The sequence below is a fragment of the Pseudophryne corroboree genome, chromosome 2, assembly GCF_028390025.1.
Source record: "Pseudophryne corroboree isolate aPseCor3 chromosome 2, aPseCor3.hap2, whole genome shotgun sequence".
Classification (NCBI taxonomy): domain Eukaryota; kingdom Metazoa; phylum Chordata; class Amphibia; order Anura; family Myobatrachidae; genus Pseudophryne; species Pseudophryne corroboree.
In genome coordinates, this window is record NC_086445.1 from 1,055,285,879 (window position 1) to 1,055,308,663 (window position 22,785).

Below are 22,785 nucleotides of genomic sequence, written 5' to 3' on the forward strand. Positions count from 1 at the left end.
ACAGGTGTGTGGAATGTAATCCCGGGATAATGGGCGGGGAGAGGGATCTTATCCTACGCACCTATTACTCTCCTATACACACAGGTGCTTGGAATGTAATCTCGGGATAATGGGCGGGGAGAGGGGTCTTATCCTACGCACCTATTACTCTCCTATACACACAGGTGCGTGGAATGTAATCCCGGGATAATGGGCGGGGAGAGGGATTTTATCCTACGCACCTATTACTCTCCTACACACACAGGTGCGTGGAATGTAATCCCGGGATAATGGGCGGGGAGAGGGATCCTATCCTACGCACCTATTACTCTCCTATACACACAGGTGCATGTAATGTAATCCCGGGATAATGGGCGGGGAGAGGGGTCTTATCCTACGCACCTATTACTCTCCTATACACACAGGAGCGTGGAATGTAATCCCGGGATAATGGGCGGGGAGAGGGATCCTATCCTACGCACCTATTACTCTCCTATACACACAGGTGCTTGGAATGTAATCTCGGGATAATGGGCGGGGAGAGGGATCTTATCCTACGCACCTATTACTCTTCTATACACACAGGAGCGTGGAATGTAATCCCGGGATAATGGGCGGGAAGAGGGATCTTATCCTACGCACCTATTACTCTCCTACACACACAGGTGCGTGGAATGTAATCCCGGGATAATGGGCGGGGAGAGGGGTCTTATCCTACGCACCTATTACTCTCCTATACACACAGGTGCGTGGAATGTAATCCCGGGATAATGGGCGGAAAGAGGGATCTTATCCTACGCACCTATTACTCTCCTATACACACAGGTGCATGTAATGTAATCCCGGGATAATGGGCGGGGAGAGGGGTCTTATCCTACGCACCTATTACTCTCCTATACACACAGGTGCGTGGAATGTAATCCCGGGATAATGGGCGGGGAGAGGGATTTTATCCTACGCACCTATTACTCTCCTATACACACAGGTGTGTGGAATGTAATCCCGGGATAATGGGCGGGGAGAGGGATTTTATCCTACGCACCTATTACTCTCCTACACACACTGGTGCGTGGAATGTAATCCCGGGATAATGGGCGGGGAGAGGGATCCTATCCTACGCACCTATTACTCTCCTATACACACAGGAGCGTGGAATGTAATCCCGGGATAATGGGCGGGGAGAGGGATTTTATCCTACGCACCTATTACTCTCCTATACACACAGGTGTGTGGAATGTAATCCCGGGATAATGGGCGGGGAGAGGGATCTTATCCTACGCACCTATTACTCTCCTATACACACAGGTGCGTGGAATGTAATCCCGGGATAATGGGCGGGGAGAGGGGTCTTATCCTACGCACCTATTACTCTCCTATACACACAGGAGCGTGTAATGTAATCCCGGGATAATGGGCGGGGAGAGGGGTCTTATCCTACGCACCTATTACTCTCCTATACACACACGTGCGTGGAACGTAATCCCGGGATAATGGGCGGGGAGAGGGATCTTATCCTACGCACCTATTACTCTCCTACACACACTGGTGCGTGTAATGTAATCCCGGGATAATGGGTGGGGAGAGGGCTCTTATCCTACGCACCTATTACTCTCCTATACACACAGGTGCGTGTTTTGTAATCCCGGGATAATGGGCGGGGAGAGGGGTCTTATTCTACGCACCTATTACTCTCCTATACACACAGGTGCGTGGAATGTAATCCCGGGATAATGGGCGGGGAGAGGGATCCTATCCTACGCACCTATTACTCTCCTATACACACAGGAGCGTGGAATGTAATCCCGGGATAATGGGCAGGGAGAGGGATCCTATCCTACGCACCTATTACTCTCCTATACACACAGGAGTGTGGAATGTAATCCCGGGATAATGGGCAGGGAGAGGGATCCTATCCTACGCACCTATTACTCTCCTATACACACGGGTGCGTGGAATGTAATCCCGGGATAATGGGCGGGGAGAGGGATCCTATCCTACGCACCTATTACTCTCCTATACACACAGGAGCGTGGAATGTAATCCCGGGATAATGGGCGGGGAGAGGGGTCTTATCCTATGCACCTATTACTCTCCTATACACACAGGAGCGTGGAATGTAATCCCGGGATAATGGGCGGGAAGAGGGATCTTATCCTACGCACCTATTACTCTCCTATACACACAGGTGCGTGGAATGTAATCCCGGGATAATGGGCGGGGAGAGGGATCCTTTCCTACGCACCTATTACTCTCCTATACACACAGGAGCGTGGAATGTAATCCCGGGATAATGGGTGGGGAGAGGGGTCTTATCCTACGCACCTATTACTCTCCTATACACACAGGTGCGTGGAATGTAATCCCGGGATAATGGGCGGGGAGAGGGATCTTCTCCTACGCACCTATTACTCTCCTATACACACAGGAGCGTGGAATGTAATCCCGGGATAATGGGTGGGGAGAGGGATCTTATCCTACGCACCTATTACTCTCCTATACACACAGGTGCGTGGAATGTAATCCCGGGATAATGGGTGGGGAGAGGGGTCTTATCCTACGCACCTATTACTCTCCTATACACACAGGAGCGTGGAATGTAATCCCGGGATAATGGGCGGGGAGAGGGGTCTTATCCTACGCACCTATTACTCTCCTATACACACAGGTGCGTGGAATGTAATCCCGGGATAATGGGCGGGGAGAGGGATTTTATCCTACGCACCTATTACTCTCCTATACACACAGGTGCGTGGAATGTAATCCCGGGATAATGGGCGGGGAGAGGGATCCTATCCTACGCACCTATTACTCTCCTATACACACAGGAGTGTGGAATGTAATCCCGGGATAATGGGCGGGGAGAGGGGTCTTATCCTACGCACCTATTACTCTCCTATACACACAGGTGCGTGGAATGTAATCCCGGGATAATGGGCGGGGAGAGGGATCTTATCCTACGCACCTATTACTCTCCTATACACACAGGAGCGTGGAATGTAATCCCGGGATAATGGGCGGGGAGAGGGCTCTTATCCTACGCACCTATTACTCTCCTATACACACAGGTGCGTGGAATGTAATTCCGGGATAATGGGCGGGGAGAGGGATCCTATCCTACGCACCTATTACTCTCCTATACACACAGGAGCGTGGAATGTAATCCCGGGATAATGGGCGGGGAGAGGGATTTTATCCTACGCACCTATTACTCTCCTATACACACAGGTGCGTGTAATGTAATCCCGGGATAATGGGTGTGGAGAGGGATCCTATCCTACGCACCTATTACTCTCCTATACACACAGGTGCGTGGAATGTAATCCCGGGATAATGGGCGGGAAGAGGGATCTTATCCTACGCACCTATTACTCTCCTATACACACAGGTGCGTGGAATGTAATCCCGGGATAATGGGCGGGGAGAGGGGTCTTATCCTACGCACCTATTACTCTCCTATACACACAGGAGCGTGGAAAGTAATCCTGGGATAATGGGTGGGGAGAGGGGTCTTATCCTACGCACCTATTACTCTCCTATACACACAGGTGCGTGGAATGTAATCCCGGGATAATGGGCGGGGAGAGGGGTTTTATCCTACGCACCTATTACTCTCCTATACACACAGGTGCGTGGAACGTTATCCCGGGATAATGGGCGGGGAGAGGGATCTTATCCTACGCACCTATTACTCTTCTATACACACAGGTGCGTGGAACGTAATCCCGGGATAATGGGCGGGGAGAGGGATCTTATCCTACGCACCTATTACTCTCCTATACACACAGGTGCGTGGAATGTAATCCCGGGATAATGGGCGGGGAGAGGGATCTTATCCTACGCACCTATTACTCTTCTATACACACAGGTGCGTGGAACGTAATCCCGGGATAATGGGTGGGGAGAGGGCTCTTATCCTACGCACCTATTTCTCTGACGTCCTAGTGGATGCTGGGAACTCCGTAAGGACAATGGGGAATAGCGGCTCCGCAGGAGACTGGGCACAACTAAAGAAAGCTTTAGGACTACCTGGTGTGCACTGGCTCCTCCCCCTATGACCCTCCTCCAGACCTCCGTTAGAATCTTGTGCCCGGCTGAGCTGGATGCACACTAGGGGCTCTCCTGAGCTCCTAGAAAAGAAAGTATATTTTAGGTTTTTTATTTTCAGTGAGATCTGCTGGCAACAGACTCACTGCAACGAGGGACTAAGGGGAGAAGAAGCGAACCTACCTGACTGGAGGTAGCTTGGGCTTCTTAGGCTACTGGACACCATTAGCTCCAGAGGGATCGAACACAGGACCCGACCTCGATCGTTCGGTCCCGGAGCCGCGCCGCCGTCCCCCTTACAGAGCCAGAAGCACGAAGATGGTCCTGAAAATCGGCGGCAGAAGACTTCGGTCTTCAACAAGGTAGCGCACAGCACTGCAGCTGTGCGCCATTGCTCCTCATGTACACTTCACACTGCGGTCACTGATGGGTGCAGGGCGCTGGGGGGGGGGGGGGGGGGGGGCGGGCGCCCTGAGCAGCAATATTAACACCTTGGCTGGCAAGTTAATCACAATATATAGTCCTAGAGGCTATATATGTGAAAAATACCCCTGCCAGAGATCCATAACAAGCGGGAGAAAGTCCGCCGAAAAAGGGGCGGGGCTATCTCCCTCAGCACACTGGCGCCATTTTCTCTTCACAGCTCCGCTGGAAGACAGCTCCCCAGGCTCTCCCCTGTAGTTTTCAGGCTCAAAGGGTTAAAAAGAGAGGGGGGGGCACTAAATTTAGGCGCAAATTTGTGTATTATAGCAGCTATAAGGGAAAAATCACTGTGGGTAGTGTGAATCCCTGTATTATATAGCGCTTTGGTGTGTGCTGGCATACTCTCTCTCTGTCTCCCCAAAGGACTTTGTGGGGTCCGGTCCTCAGTCAGGGCATTCCCTGTGTGTGTGCGGTGTGTCGGTACGGCTGTGTCGACATGTTGGATGAGGAAGGTTACGTGGAGGCGGAGCAGATGCCGATAAATGTGATGTCGCCCCCTGTGGGGCCGACACCAGAGTGGATGGATAGGTGAAAGGTATTAACCGACAGTGTCAACTCCTTACATAAAAGGCTGGCTGACGTAACAGCTGTGGGACAGCCGGCTTCTTCTCAGCCCGCGCCTGCCCAGGCGTCTCAAAGGCCATCAGGGGCTCAAAAACGCCCGCTACCTCAGATGGCAGACACAGATGTCGACACGGAGTCTGACTCCAGTGTCGACGAGGTTGAGACATATACACAATACACTAGGCACATCCGTTGCATGATCTCGGCAATAAAAAATTTGTTACACATTTCTGACATTAACCCAGGTACCAAAAAAAAGGGGTTTTATGTTTGGGGAGAAAAAGCAGGCAGTGTTTTGTTCCCCCATCAGATGAGTGAATGAAGTGTGAAGAAGCGTGGGTTCCCCCGATAAGAAACTAGTAATTTCTAAAAAGTTACTGATGGCGTACCCTTTCCCGCCAGAGGATAGGTCACGTTGGGAGATATCCCCTAGTGTGGATAAGTCGCTCACACGTTTGTCAAAAAAGGTGGCACTGCCGTCTTAGAATACGGCCACTTTGAAGGAGCCTGCTGATAAAAAGCAGGAGGCTATCCTGAAGTCTGTATATACACACTCAGGTACTATACTGAGACCTACAATTGCCTCAGCATGGATAGTGCTGCTGCAGCGTGGTCTATTACCCTGTCAGGACAGGGATACTATTTGCTAACTATAGAGCATATTAAAGATGTCGTCTTATATATGAGGGATGCACAGAGGGATATTTGCCGGCTGGCATCCAGAATTATTGCAATGTCCATTCTGCCAGGAGGGTATTAGGGACCCGGCAGTGGACAGGCGATGCTGACTTTAGAAGGCACATGAAGATTCTGCCTTTTAAGGGTGAGGTATTGTTTGGGGATGGTCTCTGGGACCTCGTATCCACAGCAACAGCTGGGGGGGGGGGGGGGGAATTTACCTCAAGTTTTCCTCACAGCCTAAGAAAGCACCGTATTATAAGGTACAGTCCTTTCGGCTTCAGAACAGCAAGCGGGTTAAAGGCGCTTCCTTTCTGCACAGAGACAAGGGAAGAGGGAAAAAGCTGCACCAGACAGCCAGTTCCCAGGATCAAAAATCTTTCCCCGCTTCCTCTGAGTCCACCGCATGACGCTGGGGCTCCACAGGTGGAGCCAGGTGCGGTGGGGGTGCGTCTCGGGAACTTCAGCGACCAGTGGGCTCGCTCACAGGTGGATCCCTGGGTTCTGCAAGTAGTATCACAGGGATACAAGCTGGAGTTTCGGGGCGACTCCCCCTCGCCGTTACCTCAAATCAGCCTTGCTTGCTGCCCTCGTGGAGAGGTAGTACTGGCGGCAATTCACAAGCTGTACTTCCAGCAGGTGATAATCACGGTACCCCTCCTTCAACAAGGCCGGGGTTACTATTCCACAATGTTTGTGGTACCGAAACCAGACGGTTCGGTGAGACCCATTCTAAAATTGAAATCCTTGAACACTTATATACGAAGGTTCAAGTTCAAAATGGAATCGCTCAGGGCGGTTATTGCAAGCCTGGACGAAGGGGATTACATGGTATCACTGGACATCAAGGATGCTTACCTGCATGTCCCCATTTACCCTCCTCACCAGGAGTACCTCAAAATTGTGGTACAGGACTGTCATTACCAATTCCAGACGTTGCCGTTGGTCTGTCCCAGGCACCGAGGGTATTTACCAAGGTAATGGCCGAAATGATGTTACTCCTTCAAAAAAAGGGAGTTATACTTATCCCGTACTTGGACGATCTCCTTATAAAGGCGAGGTCCAGGGAGCAGTTGTTCGTCGGAGTAGCACTATCTCTGGAAGTGCTACAATAGCACGGCTGGATTCTGAATAGTCCAAAGTCGCAGCTGGTTCCTACGACGCGTCTACTGTTCCTGGGTATGGTTCTGGACACAGAACAGGAAAAAGGGTTTCTCCCGGAGGAGAAGGCCAAGGAGTTGTCATCTCTAGTCAGAGACCTCCTAATACAAATACAGGTGTCGGTGCATCAATGCACGCGAGTCCTGGGAAAGATGGTAACTTCTTACGAAGAAATTCCATTGGGTAGGTTCCATGCAAGGATCTTCCAGTGGGATCTGTTGGACAAGTGGTCCGGGTCGCATCTTCAGATGCATCGGCTGATAACCCTGTCTCCATGGGCCAGGGTGTCGCTGTTGTGGTGGCTGCAGAGTGCTCATCTTCTAGAGGGCCGCAGATTCGGCATACAGGACTGGGTCCTGGTGACCACAGATGCCAGCCTTCGAGGCTGGGGGGGCAGTCACACAGGGAAGAAACTTCCAAGGACTATGGTCAAGTCAGGAGACTTCCCTACACATAAATATTCTGGGACTAAGGGCCATTCACAATGCCCTAAGTCAGGCTAGACCCCTGCTTCAACACCAGCCGGTGCTGATCCAGTCAGACAACATCACGGCGGTCGCCCATGTAAACCAGCAGGGCGGCACAAGAAGCAGGATGGTGATGGCAGAAGCCACAAGGATTTTCCGATGGGCGGAAAATCATGTATTAGCACTGTCAGCAGTGTTCATTCCCGGAGTGGACAACTGGGAAGCAGACTTTCTCAGCAGGAACGACCTCCACCCGGGAGAGTGGGGACTTCATCCAGAAGTCTTCAAAATGATTGTACACCATTGGGAAAGGCCACAGGTGGACATGATGGCGTCCCGCCTCAACAAAAAGCTAAAAAAATATTGCGCCAGGTCAAGGGACCTTCAGGCGATAGCTGTAGACGCTCTGGTAACACCGTGGGTGTACCAGTCGGTGTATGTGTTCCTTCCTTTGCCTCTCATACCCAGGGTATTGAGAATACTAAGAAGGAGAGGAGTAAGAACTATACTCGTGGTTCCGGATTGGCCAAGAAGAGCTTGGTACCCGGAACTTCAAGAAATGATCTCAGAGGACCCATGGCCTCTGCCGCTCAGACAGGACCTGCTACAGCAGGGGCCCTGCCTGTTCCAAGACTTACCACGGCTGTGTTGGACGGCATGGCGGTTGAACACCGGATCCTAAAGGAAAAGGGTATTCTGGAGGATGTCATTCCTACGCTGATTAAGGCTAGGAAAGATGTGATCGCAAAATATTATCACCTCATATGGCAAAAATATGTTGCTTAGTGTGAGGCCAGGAAGGCCCCAACGGAGGAAATTCAACTGGGTCGATTTCTGCACTTCCTACAGTCAGGAGTGACTATGGGCCTAAAATTGGGTTACGTTAAGGTCCAGATTTCGGCTCTGTACATTTTCTTCCAAAAAGAACTGGCTTCCCTGCCTGAAGTTGAGACTTTGGTTAAGGGAGTGCTGCATATTCAGCCACCGTTTGTGCCTCTAGTGGCACCGTGGGATCTCAACGTGGTGTTGGATTTCCTGAAGCCGCATTGGGTGGAGTCACTTAAATCCGTAGAGCTAAAATACCTCACGTGGAAAGTGGTCATGCTGTTTGCCTTGTATTGTGGTGCCTGCGGCTACGTGGGACTTGGAGGACTCCAAGTTACTGGACGTAGTCAGGGCCTGGAAAATATATATTTCCAGGACGGCTGGAGTCAGGAAAACTGACTCGCTATTTATCCTGTATGCGCCCAACAAGTTGGGTGCACCTGCTTCAAAGCAGACTATTGCTCGCTGGATCTGTAGCACGATTCAACTTGCACATTCTGCGGCTGGACTGCCGCACCCTAAATCTGTAAAAGCCCATTCCACGAGGAAAGTGGGCTCTTCTTGGGCGGCTGCCCGAGGGGTCTCGGCTTTACAACTTTGCCGAGCTGTTACTTGGTCGGGTTCAAACATTTTTGCAAAAGTATACAAGTTTGATACCCTGGCTGAGGAGGACCTTGAGTTTGCTCATTCGGTGCTGCAGAGTCATCCGCACTCTCCCGCCCGTTTGGGAGCTTTGGTATAATCCCCATGGTCCTTACGGAGTTCCCAGCATCCACTAGGACGTCAGAGAAAATAAGATTTTACTCACCGGTAAATCTATTTCTCGTAGTCCGTAGTGGATGCTGGGCGCCCATCCCAAGTGCGGATTGTCTGCAATACTTGTATATAGTTATTGCCTAACTAAAGGGTTATTGTTGAGCCATCTGTTGAGAGGCTCAGTTATATTTCATACTGTTAACTGGGTTTAGTATCACGAGTTATACGGTGTGATTGGTGTGGCTGGTATGAGTCTTACCCGGGATTCAAAATCCTTCCTTATTGTGTCAGCTCTTCCGGGCACAGTATCCTAACTGAGGTCTGGAGGAGGGTCATAGGGGGAGGAGCCAGTGCACAAAAGGTAGTCCTAAAGCTTTCTTTAGTTGTGCCCAGTCTCCTGCGGAGCCGCTATTCCCAATGGTCCTTACGGAGTTCCCAGCATCCACTACGGACTACGAGAAATAGATTTAACGGTGAGTAAAATCTTATTTACTCTCCTATACACACAGGTGCGTGGAATGTAATCCTGGGATAATGGGCGGGGAGAGGGATTTTATCCTATGCACCTATTACTCTCCTATACACACAGGTGCGTGGAATGTAATCCCGGGATAATGGGCGGGGAGAGGGGTCTTATCCTACGCACCTATTACTCTCCTATAAACACAGGTGCGTGGAATGTAATCCCGGGATAATGGGCGGGGAGAGGGATCTTATCCTACGCACCTATTACTCTCCTATACACACAGGTGCGTGGAATGTAATCCCGGGATAATGGGCGGGGAGAGGGATCTTATCCTACGCACTCTCCTATACACACAGGAGCGTGGAATGTAATCCCGGGATAATGGGCGGGGAGAGGGGTCTTATCCTACGCACCTATTACTCTCCTATACACACAGGTGCGTGGAATGTAATCCCGGGATAATGGGCGGGGAGAGGGATCTTATCCTACGCACCTATTACTCTCCTATACACACAGGAGCGTGGAATGTAATCCCGGGATAATGGGCGGGGAGAGGGGTCTTATCCTACGCACCTATTACTCTCCTATACACACAGGAGCGTGGAATGTAATCCCGGGATAATGGGCGGGGAGAGGGATCCTATCCTACGCACCTATTACTCTCCTATAAACACAGGTGTGTGGAATGTAATCCCGGGATAATGGGCGGGGAGAGGGATCTTATCCTACGCACCTATTACTCTCCTATACACACAGGTGCGTGGAATGTAATCCCGGGATAATGGGCGGGGAGAGGGATCCTATCCTACGCACCTATTACTCTCCTATACACACAGGTGCGTGGAATGTAATCCCGGGATAATGGGCGGGAAGAGGGATCTTATCCTACGCACCTATTACTCTCCTATACACACAGGTGCGTGGAATGTAATCCCGGGATAATGGGCGGGGAGAGGGATCCTTTCCTACGCACCTATTACTCTCCTATACACACAGGTGCGTGGAATGTAATCCCGGGATAATAGGCGGGGAGAGGGATCTTATCCTACGCACCTATTACTCTCCTATACACACAGGTACGTGTAATGTAATCCCGGGATAATGGGCGGGGAGAGGGATCTTATCCTACGCACCTATTACTCTCCTATACACACAGGTGCGTGTAATGTAATCCCGGGATAATGGGTGGGGAGAGGGGTCTTATCCTACGCACCTATTACTCTCCTATACACACAGGTGTGTGGAATGTAATCCCGGGATAATGGGTGGGGAGAGGGATCTTATCCTACGCACCTATTACTCTCCTATACACACAGGAGCGTGGAATGTAATCCCGGGATAATGGGCGGGGAGAGGGATCCTATCCTACGCACCTATTACTCTCCTATACACACAGGTACGTGTAATGTAATCCCGGGATAATGGGCGGGGAGAGGGATCTTATCCTACGCACCTATTACTCTCCTATACACACAGGTGCGTGTAATGTAATCCCGGGATAATGGGCGGGGAGAGGGGTCTTATCCTACGCACCTATTACTCTCCTATACACACAGGTGCATGTAATGTAATCCCGGGATAATGGGCGGGGAGAGGGGTCTTATCCTACGCACCTATTACTCTCCTATACACACAGGTGTGTGGAATGTAATCCCGGGATAATGGGCGGGGAGAGGGATCTTATCCTACGCACCTATTACTCTCCTATACACACAGTTGCGTGGAATGTAATCCCGGGATAATGGGCGGGGAGAGGGGTCTTATCCTACGCACCTATTACTCTCCCATACACACAGGTGCATGTAATGTAATCCCGGGATAATGGGCGGGGAGAGGGGTCTTATCCTACGCACCTATTACTCTCCTATACACACAGGTGCATGTAATGTAATCCCGGGATAATGGGCGGGGAGAGGGGTCTTATCCTACGCACCTATTACTCTCCTATACACACAGGTGTGTGGAATGTAATCCCGGGATAATGGGCGGGGAGAGGGGTCTTATCCTACGCACCTATTACTCTCCTATACACACAGGTGTGTGGAATGTAATCCCGGGATAATGGGTGGGGAGAGGGATCTTATCCTACGCACCTATTACTCTCCTATACACACAGGAGCGTGGAATGTAATCCCGGGATAATGGGCGGGGAGAGGGATCTTATCCTACGCACCTATTACTCTCCTATACACACAGGTGCGTGGAATGTAATCCCGGGATAATGGGCGGGGAGAGGGGTCTTATCCTACGCACCTATTACTCTCCTATACACACAGGTGCGTGTAATGTAATCCCGGGATAATGGGCGGGGAGAGGGGTCTTATCCTACGCACCTATTACTCTCCTATACACTGGCGGCAGGGGAAGTATTGATATGATGGTCTATGGTAGGAGGGCCTAGTACTCGTGGTTTGTTCTGTGTACTTCATTGTTTCCAGTGACCAGAAACCGAGCATATTTTATTACACCCGTAGCTTCATCCAATGCATGGCGTTATTCCGTTAGGATTATACTTTACATGACATAGTAAATATTTTTATACAAAGAATACATCCCTAAACATATATATGTGTGTGTGTGTGTGTGTGTGTATATATATATATATATATCTCCATAGTACAGTGATCCCCTACCACGGTGCCTGTACAATTTGTGTTCCTAATGTTTCCTGGCACCAAATAAAGCAGAATATAAATTATTTTAGGTGCATCTCATGGATAATCTGGGAAAACTCTCTCGTATCCTGGAGACTGATCATTTTGCGCTTGTGGTGCATGAGCAGATTCAGTGTAAGTATCTGTCTGTATATCCAGTCTTCAGTTATAGCAATCCATCTCTCTACCTGTCACCTTCCCCTGTGTCGTCTCCCTCCGTCTCCTCTTCCTCTATATCTCCTCTGTGTCGTCTCCCTCCGTCTCCTCTTCCTCTATATCTCCTCTGTGTCGTCTCCCTCCATCTCCTCTTCCTCTGTATCTCCTCTGTGTCGTCTCCCTCCGTCTCCTCTTCCTCTATATCTCCTCTGTGTCGTCTCCCTCCGTCTCCTCTTCCTCTATATCTCCTCTGTGTCGTCTCCCTCCATCTCCTCTTCCTCTGTATCTCCTATGTGTCATCTCCTCCATCTCCTCTTCCTCTGTATCTCCTCTGTGTCGTCTCCCTCCACCTCCTCTTCCTCTATATCTCCTCTGTGTCCTCTCCCTCCACCTCCTCTTCCTCTATATCTCCTCTATGTCGTCTCCCTCCATTTCCTATTCCTCTGTATCTCCTCTGTGTCCTCTCCCTCCACCTCCTCTTCCTCTATATCTCCTCTGTGTCCTCTCCCTCCACCTCCTCTTCCTCTATATCTCCTCTGTGTCCTCTCCCTCCACCTCCTCTTCCTCTATATCTCCTCTGTGTCCTCTCCCTCCACCTCCTCTTCCTCTATATCTCCTCTGTGTCCTCTCCCTCCACCTCCTCTTCCTCTATATCTCCTCTGTGTCCTCTCCCTCCACCTCCTCTTCCTCTATATCTCCTCTGTGTCCTCTCCCTCCACCTCCTCTTCCTCTATATCTCCTCTGTGTCGTCTCCCTCCGTCTCCTCTTCCTCTGTATCTCCTCTGTGTCATCTCCTCCACCTCCTCTTCCTCTATATCTCCTCTGTGTCGTCTCCCTCCGTCTCCTCTTCCTCTATATCTCCTCTGTGTCGTCTCCCTCCATCTCCTCTTCCTCTGTATCTCCTCTGTGTCGTCTCCCTCCGTCTCCTCTTCCTCTGTATCTCCTCTGTGTCATCTCCTCCACCTCCTCTTCCTCTATATCTCCTCTGTGTCGTCTCCCTCCGTCTCCTCTTCCTCTATATCTCCTCTGTGTCGTCTCCCTCCATCTCCTCTTCCTCTATATCTCCTCTGTCATCTCCCTCCGTCTCCTCTTCCTCTGTGTCTCCTCTGTGTCGTCTCCCTCCGTCTCCTCTTCCTCTGTATCTCCTCTGTCATCTCCCTCCATCTCCTCTTCCTCTATATCTCCTCTGTGTCGTCTCCCTCCATCTCCTCTTCCTCAGTATCTCCTCTGTGTCGTCTCCCTCCATCTCCTCTTCCTCTGTATCTCCTCTGTGTCATCTCCCTCCATCTCCTCTTCCTCTATATCTCCTCTGTGTCGTCTCCCTCCGTCTCCTCTTCCTCTGTATCTCCTCTGTGTCGTCTCCCTCCGTCTCCTCTTCCTCTGTATCTCCTCTGTGTCGTCTCCCTCCGTCTCCTCTTCCTCTGTATCTCCTCTGTGTCATCTCCCTCCGTCTCCTCTTCCTCTGTATCTCCTCTGTGTCATCTCCCTCCATCTCCTCTTCCTCTGTATCTCCTATGTGTCATCTCCTCCACCTCCTCTTCCTCTATATCTCCTCTGTGTCATCTCCCTCCACGTTCTCTTCCTCTGTATCTCCTCTGTGTCGTCTCCCTCCATCTCCTCTTCCTCTGTATCTCCTCTGTGTCATCTCCCTCCGTCTCCTCTTCCTCTGTATCTCCTCTTCCTCTGTATCTTCTCTGTGTCGTCTCCCTCCGTCTCCTCTTCCTCTGTATCTTCTCTGTGTCGTCTCCCTCCGTCTCCTCTTCCTCTGTATCTTCTCTGTGTCGTCTCCCTCCGTCTCCTCTTCATCTGTATCTTCTCTGTGTCGTTTCCCTCCGTCTCCTCTTCCCCTGTGTCGTCTCCCTCCGTCTCCTCTTCCTCTGTATCTCCTCTGTCGTCTCCCTCCGTCTCCTCTTCCTCTGTATCTCCTCTGTGTCATCTCCCTCCGTCTCCTCTTCCTCTGTATCTCCTCTTCCTCTGTATCTCCTCTGTGTCATCTCCCTCCGTCTCCTCTTCCTCTGTATCTCCTCTTCCTCTGTATCTCCTATGTGTCATCTCCTCCACCTCCTCTTCCTCTATATCTCCTCTGTGTCGTCTCCCTCCGTCTCCTCTTCCTCTGTATCTCCTCTGTGTCCTCTCCCTCCACCTCCTCTTCCTCTATATCTCCTCTGTGTCCTCTCCCTCCGTCTCCTCTTCCTCTGTATCTTCTCTGTGTCGTCTCCCTCCGTCTCCTCTTCCTCTGTATCTTCTCTGTCGTCTCCCTCCGTCTCCTCTTCCTCTGTATCTCCTCTGTGTCGTCTCCCTCCACCTCCTCTTCCTCTGTATCTCCTCTGTCGTCTCCCTCCACCTCCTCTTCCTCTATATCTCCTCTGTGTCATCTCCCTCCGTCTCCTCTTCCTCTGTATCTCCTCTGTGTCGTCTCCCTCCGTCTCCTCTTCCTCTATATCTCCTCTGTGTCGTCTCCCTCCGTCTCCTCTTCCTCTATATCTCCTCTGTGTCGTCTCCCTCCGCCTCCTCTTCCTCTGTATCTCCTCTGTGTCATCTCCCTCCGTCTCCTCTTCCTCTGTGTCTCCTCTGTGTCATCTCCCTCTGTCTCCTCTTCCTCTATATCTCCTCTGTGTCGTCTCCCTCCGTCTCCTCTTCCTCTGTATCTCCTCTGTGTCGTCTCCCTCCACCTCCTCTTCCTCTGTATCTCCTCTGTCGTCTGCCTCCACCTCCTCTTCCTCTATATCTCCTCTGTGTCATCTCCCTCCGTCTGCTCTTCCTCTGTATCTCCTCTGTGTCATCTCCCTCCGTCTGCTCTTCCTCTGTATCTCCTCTTTCTTTTTCATCCACTAGGGGTCACTGGAGTACTCTTGGGGATATGGACGGGCTTCCGTAGGAACACAGCACTGAATATTTAAATTTAGTAACACTCCACCCCTCCATATCCCCGAGCACTTACTCAGTGTTTTTTCTGTGCTGCACGTGGCAACACATGCTTAGCTGAAGTCAGAAGAAAGTTTTATTTTTCATTTTTATTTTTATTTTTTCTACTGTTTGACACATCCCTGTCCCCCTTCCAAAAGGCAGGGTCAGGGATAGTGCAGCTGCTGATTGCAGCACGGGCGTGTCGGGCCTCTCTGAAAGAGCTCCCTCACAGCCCTCACATCCTCCTGCACTGGCTGGCCGGCGCTTACTGAAAAGCCCCGTCGGAGCCTCCGCACGTCTGCAGGAGTGAGGTATGTGAAACGGGGCGGTCAGCTCCCGCTGCCGCCCCGACGTATGGGGACATAGTGCTGGGTGACGGCAAGTGGCAGAGCGGCTCTCCCCTCTCAGCCTCCGGCATCTTCCCGCTCAGGCGCCCGCCCATTCCGGCCCGCTCAGAACCTCCGTGCAGGCACGCGGCTCTCTCCACTCAGACGCCCGCACGTTCGGCACGGACCTCCGTGCAGGCACGCGGCTCTCTCCACTCAGACGCCCGCACGTTCGGCACGGACCTCCGTGCAGGCGCCGCGGCTCTCCCCACTCAGACGCCCGCACGTTCGGCACAGACCTCCGTGCAGGCGCAGCGGCTCTCCCCACGCAGGCGCCCGCACGGTCGGCACAGACCTCCGTGCAGGCGCCGCGGCTCTCCCCGCTCAGGTACCCGCCCGTTAGGCCACAGCCTCCGGCCAGGCACCTCGGAACAGCAGCGCTACCTGGGTAGCTGACACGCTATATATAGGAGCCCACCGCTGGGACACACGAGGCACATAGCGCTCTACGATACCCGCTGGGGGCCCACACGCTGCGCTGCCGCTGTAATAAGATAAACAGCCATTACAGGGGGGACATATCAGTGAAATACTGCAGCAGCAGAGGGATTATTACAGTATAATCAGTGAATGCAGCACTGTGATTATATGTATAAGTAGAGCAGGGCAGCCATTTTTAACAGCTTCCTGTGTCTTCCTCTGTGATTCCAGAACGTTCCTGTCCTACATCTCTTCTCCACCGGAGGCGCAGGGGTGTTCGTGGGAATTTGGGATCAAATTTCATAGTACTGGCCACGTGTATTGCACTGGGCCAGATATATATATACAGAGCCACCTTATTGCTATTTTACTGAGCCGTGCAGGTGTCTGTGTTTTGTGTATTGTATTGTCTGTCGCCATAATGAGTAAGACACCAGCAAAAACTAAAAAGCATATTTGCAAAGTATGTGGCAGTGTGTTACCGGATGGATCTACCACATGTAACGTATGTTTTGTGGATTCCGTTCAGAATACCATTTCTGCTCCGGTTTTGCAACCAATTTCATCACCGGACCCTCCGTGGGGTATGTTAGTAAATGTACTGGAGAAATTTCAGACAGAAATGACCGCTGCTCGTCTGGAGCGAGAAACGCTAAGAGCTGAGTCTAGGGTGAGACCGCCAGAACTACCGGAGGCGTCTCAGCCTTGCGTAGGGTCCAAATCCATTTTGGGCAAACGGGATAATTTTCATATGTCTTATGATTTTCCAGTGTCTGCTATGTTGCAGTCTGACGATTCCATCCCAGACCTCACGGAACACGATGAGGGGGAGGAGGGCGAAGTGGAGTCAGACGGCGAGGATGTTAACAGTTCCGGCATTGATGATCTCATCAGAGCGGTACGGCAGTCGCTAAGGTTTCCTGAAGCTGAGCAGCCTCTCACCAATGATCAGGTCATATTTACTAAACGACGGAAGACGCCAGTAAGTTTTCCTGTGTCGGATTCTCTAAATCAGATGTTAGTAGAATCCAGACAGAATCCAGATAAACGGTTTTCTATACCTCGCAGATTTAAGTCTAGTTATCCGTTTCCAGACTCGGTAACATGTACATGGGAGAATCCACCAATAGTTGATTCTTCAGTGTCAAAGCTTACCAAGAAATTAACCATACCAGTGCCATCAGCTACTACGCTTAAAGATCCGTCAGATCGTAAGATAGAAACTATGCTTAAATCCATGTATGTAGCAGCAGGTGTGATGCTAAGACCTGGATTGGTTGGCATTTGGGTCACTAAGGCGCTCATAATATGGCTTACAGAACTCAAATCGGCTTTACATGACGAAAACCTGATAATTCAGGTGAATCAAATGATTGAGGCTGTAGAGTATCTCTGTACAGCGTCTACTGACGTCTGTCAGCTCACTTCTCGTATTTCATCTTCGCTAGTTACGGCACGAAGAGCACTCTACCTGCGTACTTATCAAGCGGAGGCAGAGGTCAAACGAAGTATAGAGGCGTTGCCTTACGATGGCAAGAAGTTGTTTGGTCCAGAATTGGACGCATGGATTAAGGAGGCTACGGGAGGTAAGTCTGTGTTCTTACCATTGCCTCCACCTGCGCCAAGAAGAAGGTACGCTGGACCTTCGTTCAAATCCTTTAGACCTCAGCCCTTTCGAGGACGTGGCAGAGGATCCGCCACGCCAGCTAGACGTGGTCGAGGACGTGGTTTCCGTCAAACCAACACAACTCGCCAAGACGCTAAGGTTACCGACAAGCCAGTGGCATGACGGGTTACCAGCCCATCTCGGATCTCCAATTGTGGGAGCACGCCTTCACACGTTCCATGGGGCGTGGTTCCACACGTCCGCGGAGGGCTGGATTCGCAATTTAGTGTTAAAAGGTTACAAAATAGAGTTCGACTGTCTTCCGCCTCTGCGGTTTTTCAAGACAGGTTTGCCTCTGTCGGACGACAAGAGGACAGTTTTGCAAATTGCCATTCAGTCCTTACTGGATTCGGCAGTGTTGATTCCGGTCCCTGTACACCAACAGGGTCAGGGTTATTATTCAAGTCTATTTGTGGTCCCGAAGCCGGATGGCTCAGTCAGACCAATATTGAACTTAAAGGGCCTCAATCAGTACGTAACTTACTACAGATTCAAAATGGAGTCTCTACGGTCGGTGATTGCGGGGTTAGAGACCAAGGAATTTATGATTGCGCTAGACCTCAAGGATGCGTACTTACACATTCCAATTTGGCAGCCTCATCAGAAATTCTTACGATTTGCAATACGCCAGAACCATTACCAGTTTCAGGCTCTGCCGTTTGGCCTGTCATCAGCGCCTCGGGTATTCACCAAAGTAATGTCTGTGATGATAGCTCACCTCAGATCCCTGGGAGTGACGATAGTTCCGTATTTAGACGATCTGCTCATCAAAGCTCCGTCTCAACAGATACTTACCCAACATGCGCTGCTAACTTACAATGTATTGGTTCACCACGGTTGGATTGTCAATTTCAAGAAATCACATCTGATTCCGTCTCAACGCCTTCAGTTCCTAGGTATGATTCTCGATACGGTCAATCAAAGGATTTACCTACCACAACAGAAAGTACAAATGCTACGCCATCTAGTACAATTAGTACTCAAACCACGCACAGTGTCGGTACACTTGTGCATTCGCCTGTTAGGCACAATGGTGGCAGCTTTCGAGGCGCTTCAGTTCGGGAGATTTCACTCTCGTCCATTTCAGCTGAACGTGCTTGCCCAGTGGTCGGGCTCGCATCTGCAGATTCACCACAGAGTGAGGTTGTCACCAATAGCAAGAGTTTCTCTGCTATGGTGGCTCAAGGAACACAATTTAACCGCAGGAAGACGGTTCGGAGTTTGCAATTGGATAATTCTAACTACGGACGCCAGTCTCAGAGGTTGGGGAGCGGTAATTCAAAATTGTCAGCTCCAGGGTCTCTGGGCGGATCACGAAAAATTGCTGTCAATAAATGTTCTAGAACTCCGCGCGATTTTCAATGCGCTACGACAAGCGGTGCACATGGTTCGCTCTCAGCCTGTCCAAGTGCAGTCGGACAATGCGACAGCGGTCGCATACATCAACAAACAAGGAGGAACGAGAAGCCGCATGGCAATGCGGGAAGTAGCTCGAATCCTCAATTGGGCAGAATACCACCAGGTGATATTGTCGGCCGTGTTCATTCCGGGAGTGGACAACTGGGAAGCGGATTATCTCAGTCGTCGGGATCTTCACCCAGGCGAATGGTCATTAAATCCAGAAGTGTTTCACATGTTGGTTCAGCGATGGGGTTATCCTCAGGTGGACCTGATGGCATCTCGACACAATCATCAAACGCCCCAGTATGTGTCCAGAACAAGAGATCCAAAGGCAGTCGCGGTGGATGCTCTCACTGTCGCGTGGCCGTACAGTCTGGTGTATCTGTTTCCACCGTTTCCGCTGCTCCCTCTGGTGCTAAAACGGATCAAAAGAGAGTCGCTCACAGTCATACTAGTGGCGCCTCATTGGCCTCGGAGAGCTTGGTTCTCGGATCTTCGAGGATTACTCGCAGACGATCCGTGGCCGCTCCCGATACGTCCAGACCTGTTACAACAGGGTCCTTTTCTTTACCCCGATTTAGCGCGGCTGCGTTTGACGGGGTGGCTGTTGAGACCGCCCTCTTAAAAAGAGAGGGCATTCCAGATTCAGTTATACCAACCATGTTACGAGCTAGAAAGCCGGTTACGGCAGCTCATTATTACAGAATATGGCGAGCCTATATAGGTTGGTGTGAAGCTCGGAAATTTCCGACATCAGCTTTCAAGTTATGCCGCCTTTTGTTGTTTCTACAATCAGGCTTAGATGGAGGATTGCGTTTATCTACACTAAAGGTGCAGGTATCTGCTTTGTCAATTTACTTTCAAAGACGATTGGCTCTATTGCCGTCTATACGCACCTTTCTCCAAGGTGTAATCAGGGTACAGCCTCCTTTCATTCCACCTACAGCGCCATGGGACTTGAATCTGGTTTTGGAGTTCTTACAGTCTTCATATTTTGAACCCTTACAACAAGTGGATATAAAGTTTCTCACTTGGAAAACAATTTTTCTCTTAGCCTTAGCTTCGGCAAGGCGTGTTTCGGATTTGGGTGCCTTGTCATGCAAGCCACCGTATTTGGTGTTTCATGATGACAGAGCGGAACTTCGGACGAATCCCGCCTTCTTACCAAAGGTAGTGTCATCTTTTCACATCAATCAACCAATAGTAGTTCCTGTGTTGACAGCACATTCCGGAACTCTGGATGTGGTTCGCGCATTACGCGTTTATGTATCCCGAACGTCTTCAGTTCGTAAGACGGATACGTTATTTGTTCTCTATGATGCTGCCAAGATGGGTTGGCCAGCATCTAAACAAACTTTATCCAGATGGATAAAACTGACCATACGCCAGGCTTACCTTCATGCTAGGTTACAACCGCCTACGTCAGTAACCGCTCATTCCACACGTTCTGTGGGAACTTCATGGGCAGCTGGTCGTGGGGCTTCTGCGACGCAGCTTTGCCGGGCGGCTACATGGTCTTCAGTGCACACGTTTGTGCGCTTTTACAAGTTTGATACTTTTGCGGCATCAGCATCTAGCTTTGGCCGCCTAGTGTTACAAGTGCCAAACTGCTCTCCCGCCCACGGGGGAAGCTTTGGTACGTCCCAAGAGTACTCCAGTGACCCCTAGTGGATGAAAAAGAAAATAGGATTTTGGTACTTACCAGGTAAATCCTTTTCTTTGAATCCATAGGGGTCACTGGACGCCCACCCAGAGCAGTTTACTTACTTGGGGTTAGTTCTGAGGATCTTATGGTAACACATTTTCACCGACTGGTTCAAGTTACAAGTGCTGGTTAGGGTGTCAACTGTTAGTTGTCAGTAACGTTATGGGTTAACTTCGTTATTGTCAGTTATGTTATATGTAATACTCCATTATTAACCTCTCTTAATTCCTGTTCGGCTCAGTAAAAAACACTGAGTAAGTGCTCGGGGATATGGAGGGGTGGAGTGTTACTAAATTTAAATATTCAGTGCTGTGTTCCTACGGAAGCCCGTCCATATCCCCAAGAGTACTCCAGTGACCCCTATGGATTCAAAGAAAAGGATTTACCTGGTAAGTACCAAAATCCTATTGTCGTCTCCCTCCGTCTCCTCTTCCTCTGTATCTCCTCTGTGTCATCTCCCTCCGTCTCTTCTTCCTCTGTATCTCCTCTTCCTCTGTATCTCCTCTGTGTCGTCTCCCTCCATCTCCTCTTCCTCTGTATCTCCTCTGTGTCGTCTCCCTCCGTCTCCTCTTCCTCTATATCTCCTCTGTGTCGTCTCCCTCCGTCTCCCCTTTCTCTATATCTCCTCTGTGTCGTCTCCCTCCGTCTCCTCTTCCTCTGTATCTCCTCTGTGTCATCTCCCTCCGTCTCCTCTTCCTCTGTATCTCCTCTGTCGTCTCCCTCCACCTCCTCTTCCTCTATATCTCCTCTGTGTCCTCTCCCTCCATCTCCTCTTCCTCTGTATCTCCTCTGTGTCGTCTCCCTCCGTCTCCTCTTCCTCTGTATCTCCTCTGTGTCGTCTCCCTCCACCTTCTCTTCCTCTGTATCTCCTCTGTGTCGTCTCCCTCCGTCTCCTCTTCCTCTGTATCTCCTCTGTGTCGTCTCCCTCCGTCTCCTCTTCCTCTGTATCTCCTCTGTGTCGTCTCCCTCCGTCTCCTCTTCCTCTGTATCTCCTCTGTGTCGTCTCCCTCCACCTCCTCTTCCTCTGTATCTCCTCTGTCGTCTCCCTCCACCTCCTCTTCCTCTATATCTCCTCTGTGTCGTCTCCCTCCGTCTCCTCTTCCTCTATATCTCCTCTGTCGTCTCCCTCCGTCTCCTCTTCCTCTGTATCTCCTCTGTCGTCTCCCTCCATGTTCTGGGATGCGGATGAAGGAGAGCTGGGTGATTAGGCTCTTTGTTTATTAGATGTGATCAGAGCTTTGAGGATTTATGTCTGCTGTTAGTGGATAGCTCAGACCTTTGTGATTCTCAGAAAAGGTTTTGTCCACTGCGGTTTATTTCCACCAGGCTTACAGAGGGGCTGAACACTCTGTTCCTGAAATGTGAAGGTGCCAGATGACGGAGTCTCAGACTCTGCATACGAAGTGCTACGATGCAGCGTGTGTGGCTTATTTCCATACAAGCTCTCTGTGCTTCTTATAGAGACTCCAGTACACAAGTGTTGCATATCACATTAATCAGTCTCCTGGTGCGTCCTGGTCACATCACGCTGCCACCAAGACACATTTTCAGCAAAAAGACACCAGATGCTAGCGGCGTTACACGGGAGGCGTCGGCTCACTCGCACCAGACATCTGTCACTGCATAGTATAGTGAGGCTGGATGTATGAGGCATCTCCCGCTGCCTGGCATATTGAGGCTGGATGTATGAGGCATCTCCCGCTGCATGGCATATTGAGGCTGAACGTTTGAGGCATCTCACCCGCTGCATGGTGTATTGAGGCATATCCCAGTGCATGGCGTATTGAGGCTGGGTGTATGAGGCATCTCCCAGTGCATGGCGTATTGAGGCTGGATGTGTGAGGCATCTCCCAGTGCATGGCGTATTGAGGCTGGATGTATGAGGCATCTCCTCCGCTGCATGGCGTATTGAGGCTGGATGTATGAGGCATCTCCCGCTGCATGGTGTATTGAGGCTGGATGTATGAGGCATCTCCCCCACTACGTGTATGAGGCATCTCCTCCGCTGCATGGCGTATTGAGGCTGGATGTATGAGGCATCTCCCCCGCTGCATGGCGTATTGAGTC

At 50.7% G+C, this 22,785-nt stretch overlaps 1 protein-coding gene across 4 annotated transcripts in view; it reads left to right on the forward strand.

The window, feature by feature from the left end:
* The window catches only part of CBS (cystathionine beta-synthase), a 224,249-nt gene that overhangs the window by 167,296 nt on the left and 34,168 nt on the right, over positions 1-22,785 (forward strand). For all 4 annotated transcript variants that reach the window (XM_063956910.1, XM_063956913.1, XM_063956911.1 and 1 more), the window contains exon 15: positions 12,128-12,212. In XM_063956910.1, the coding sequence (XP_063812980.1) occupies positions 12,128-12,212 (85 nt within the window). The remainder of the gene's footprint in view (positions 1-12,127; positions 12,213-22,785) is intronic.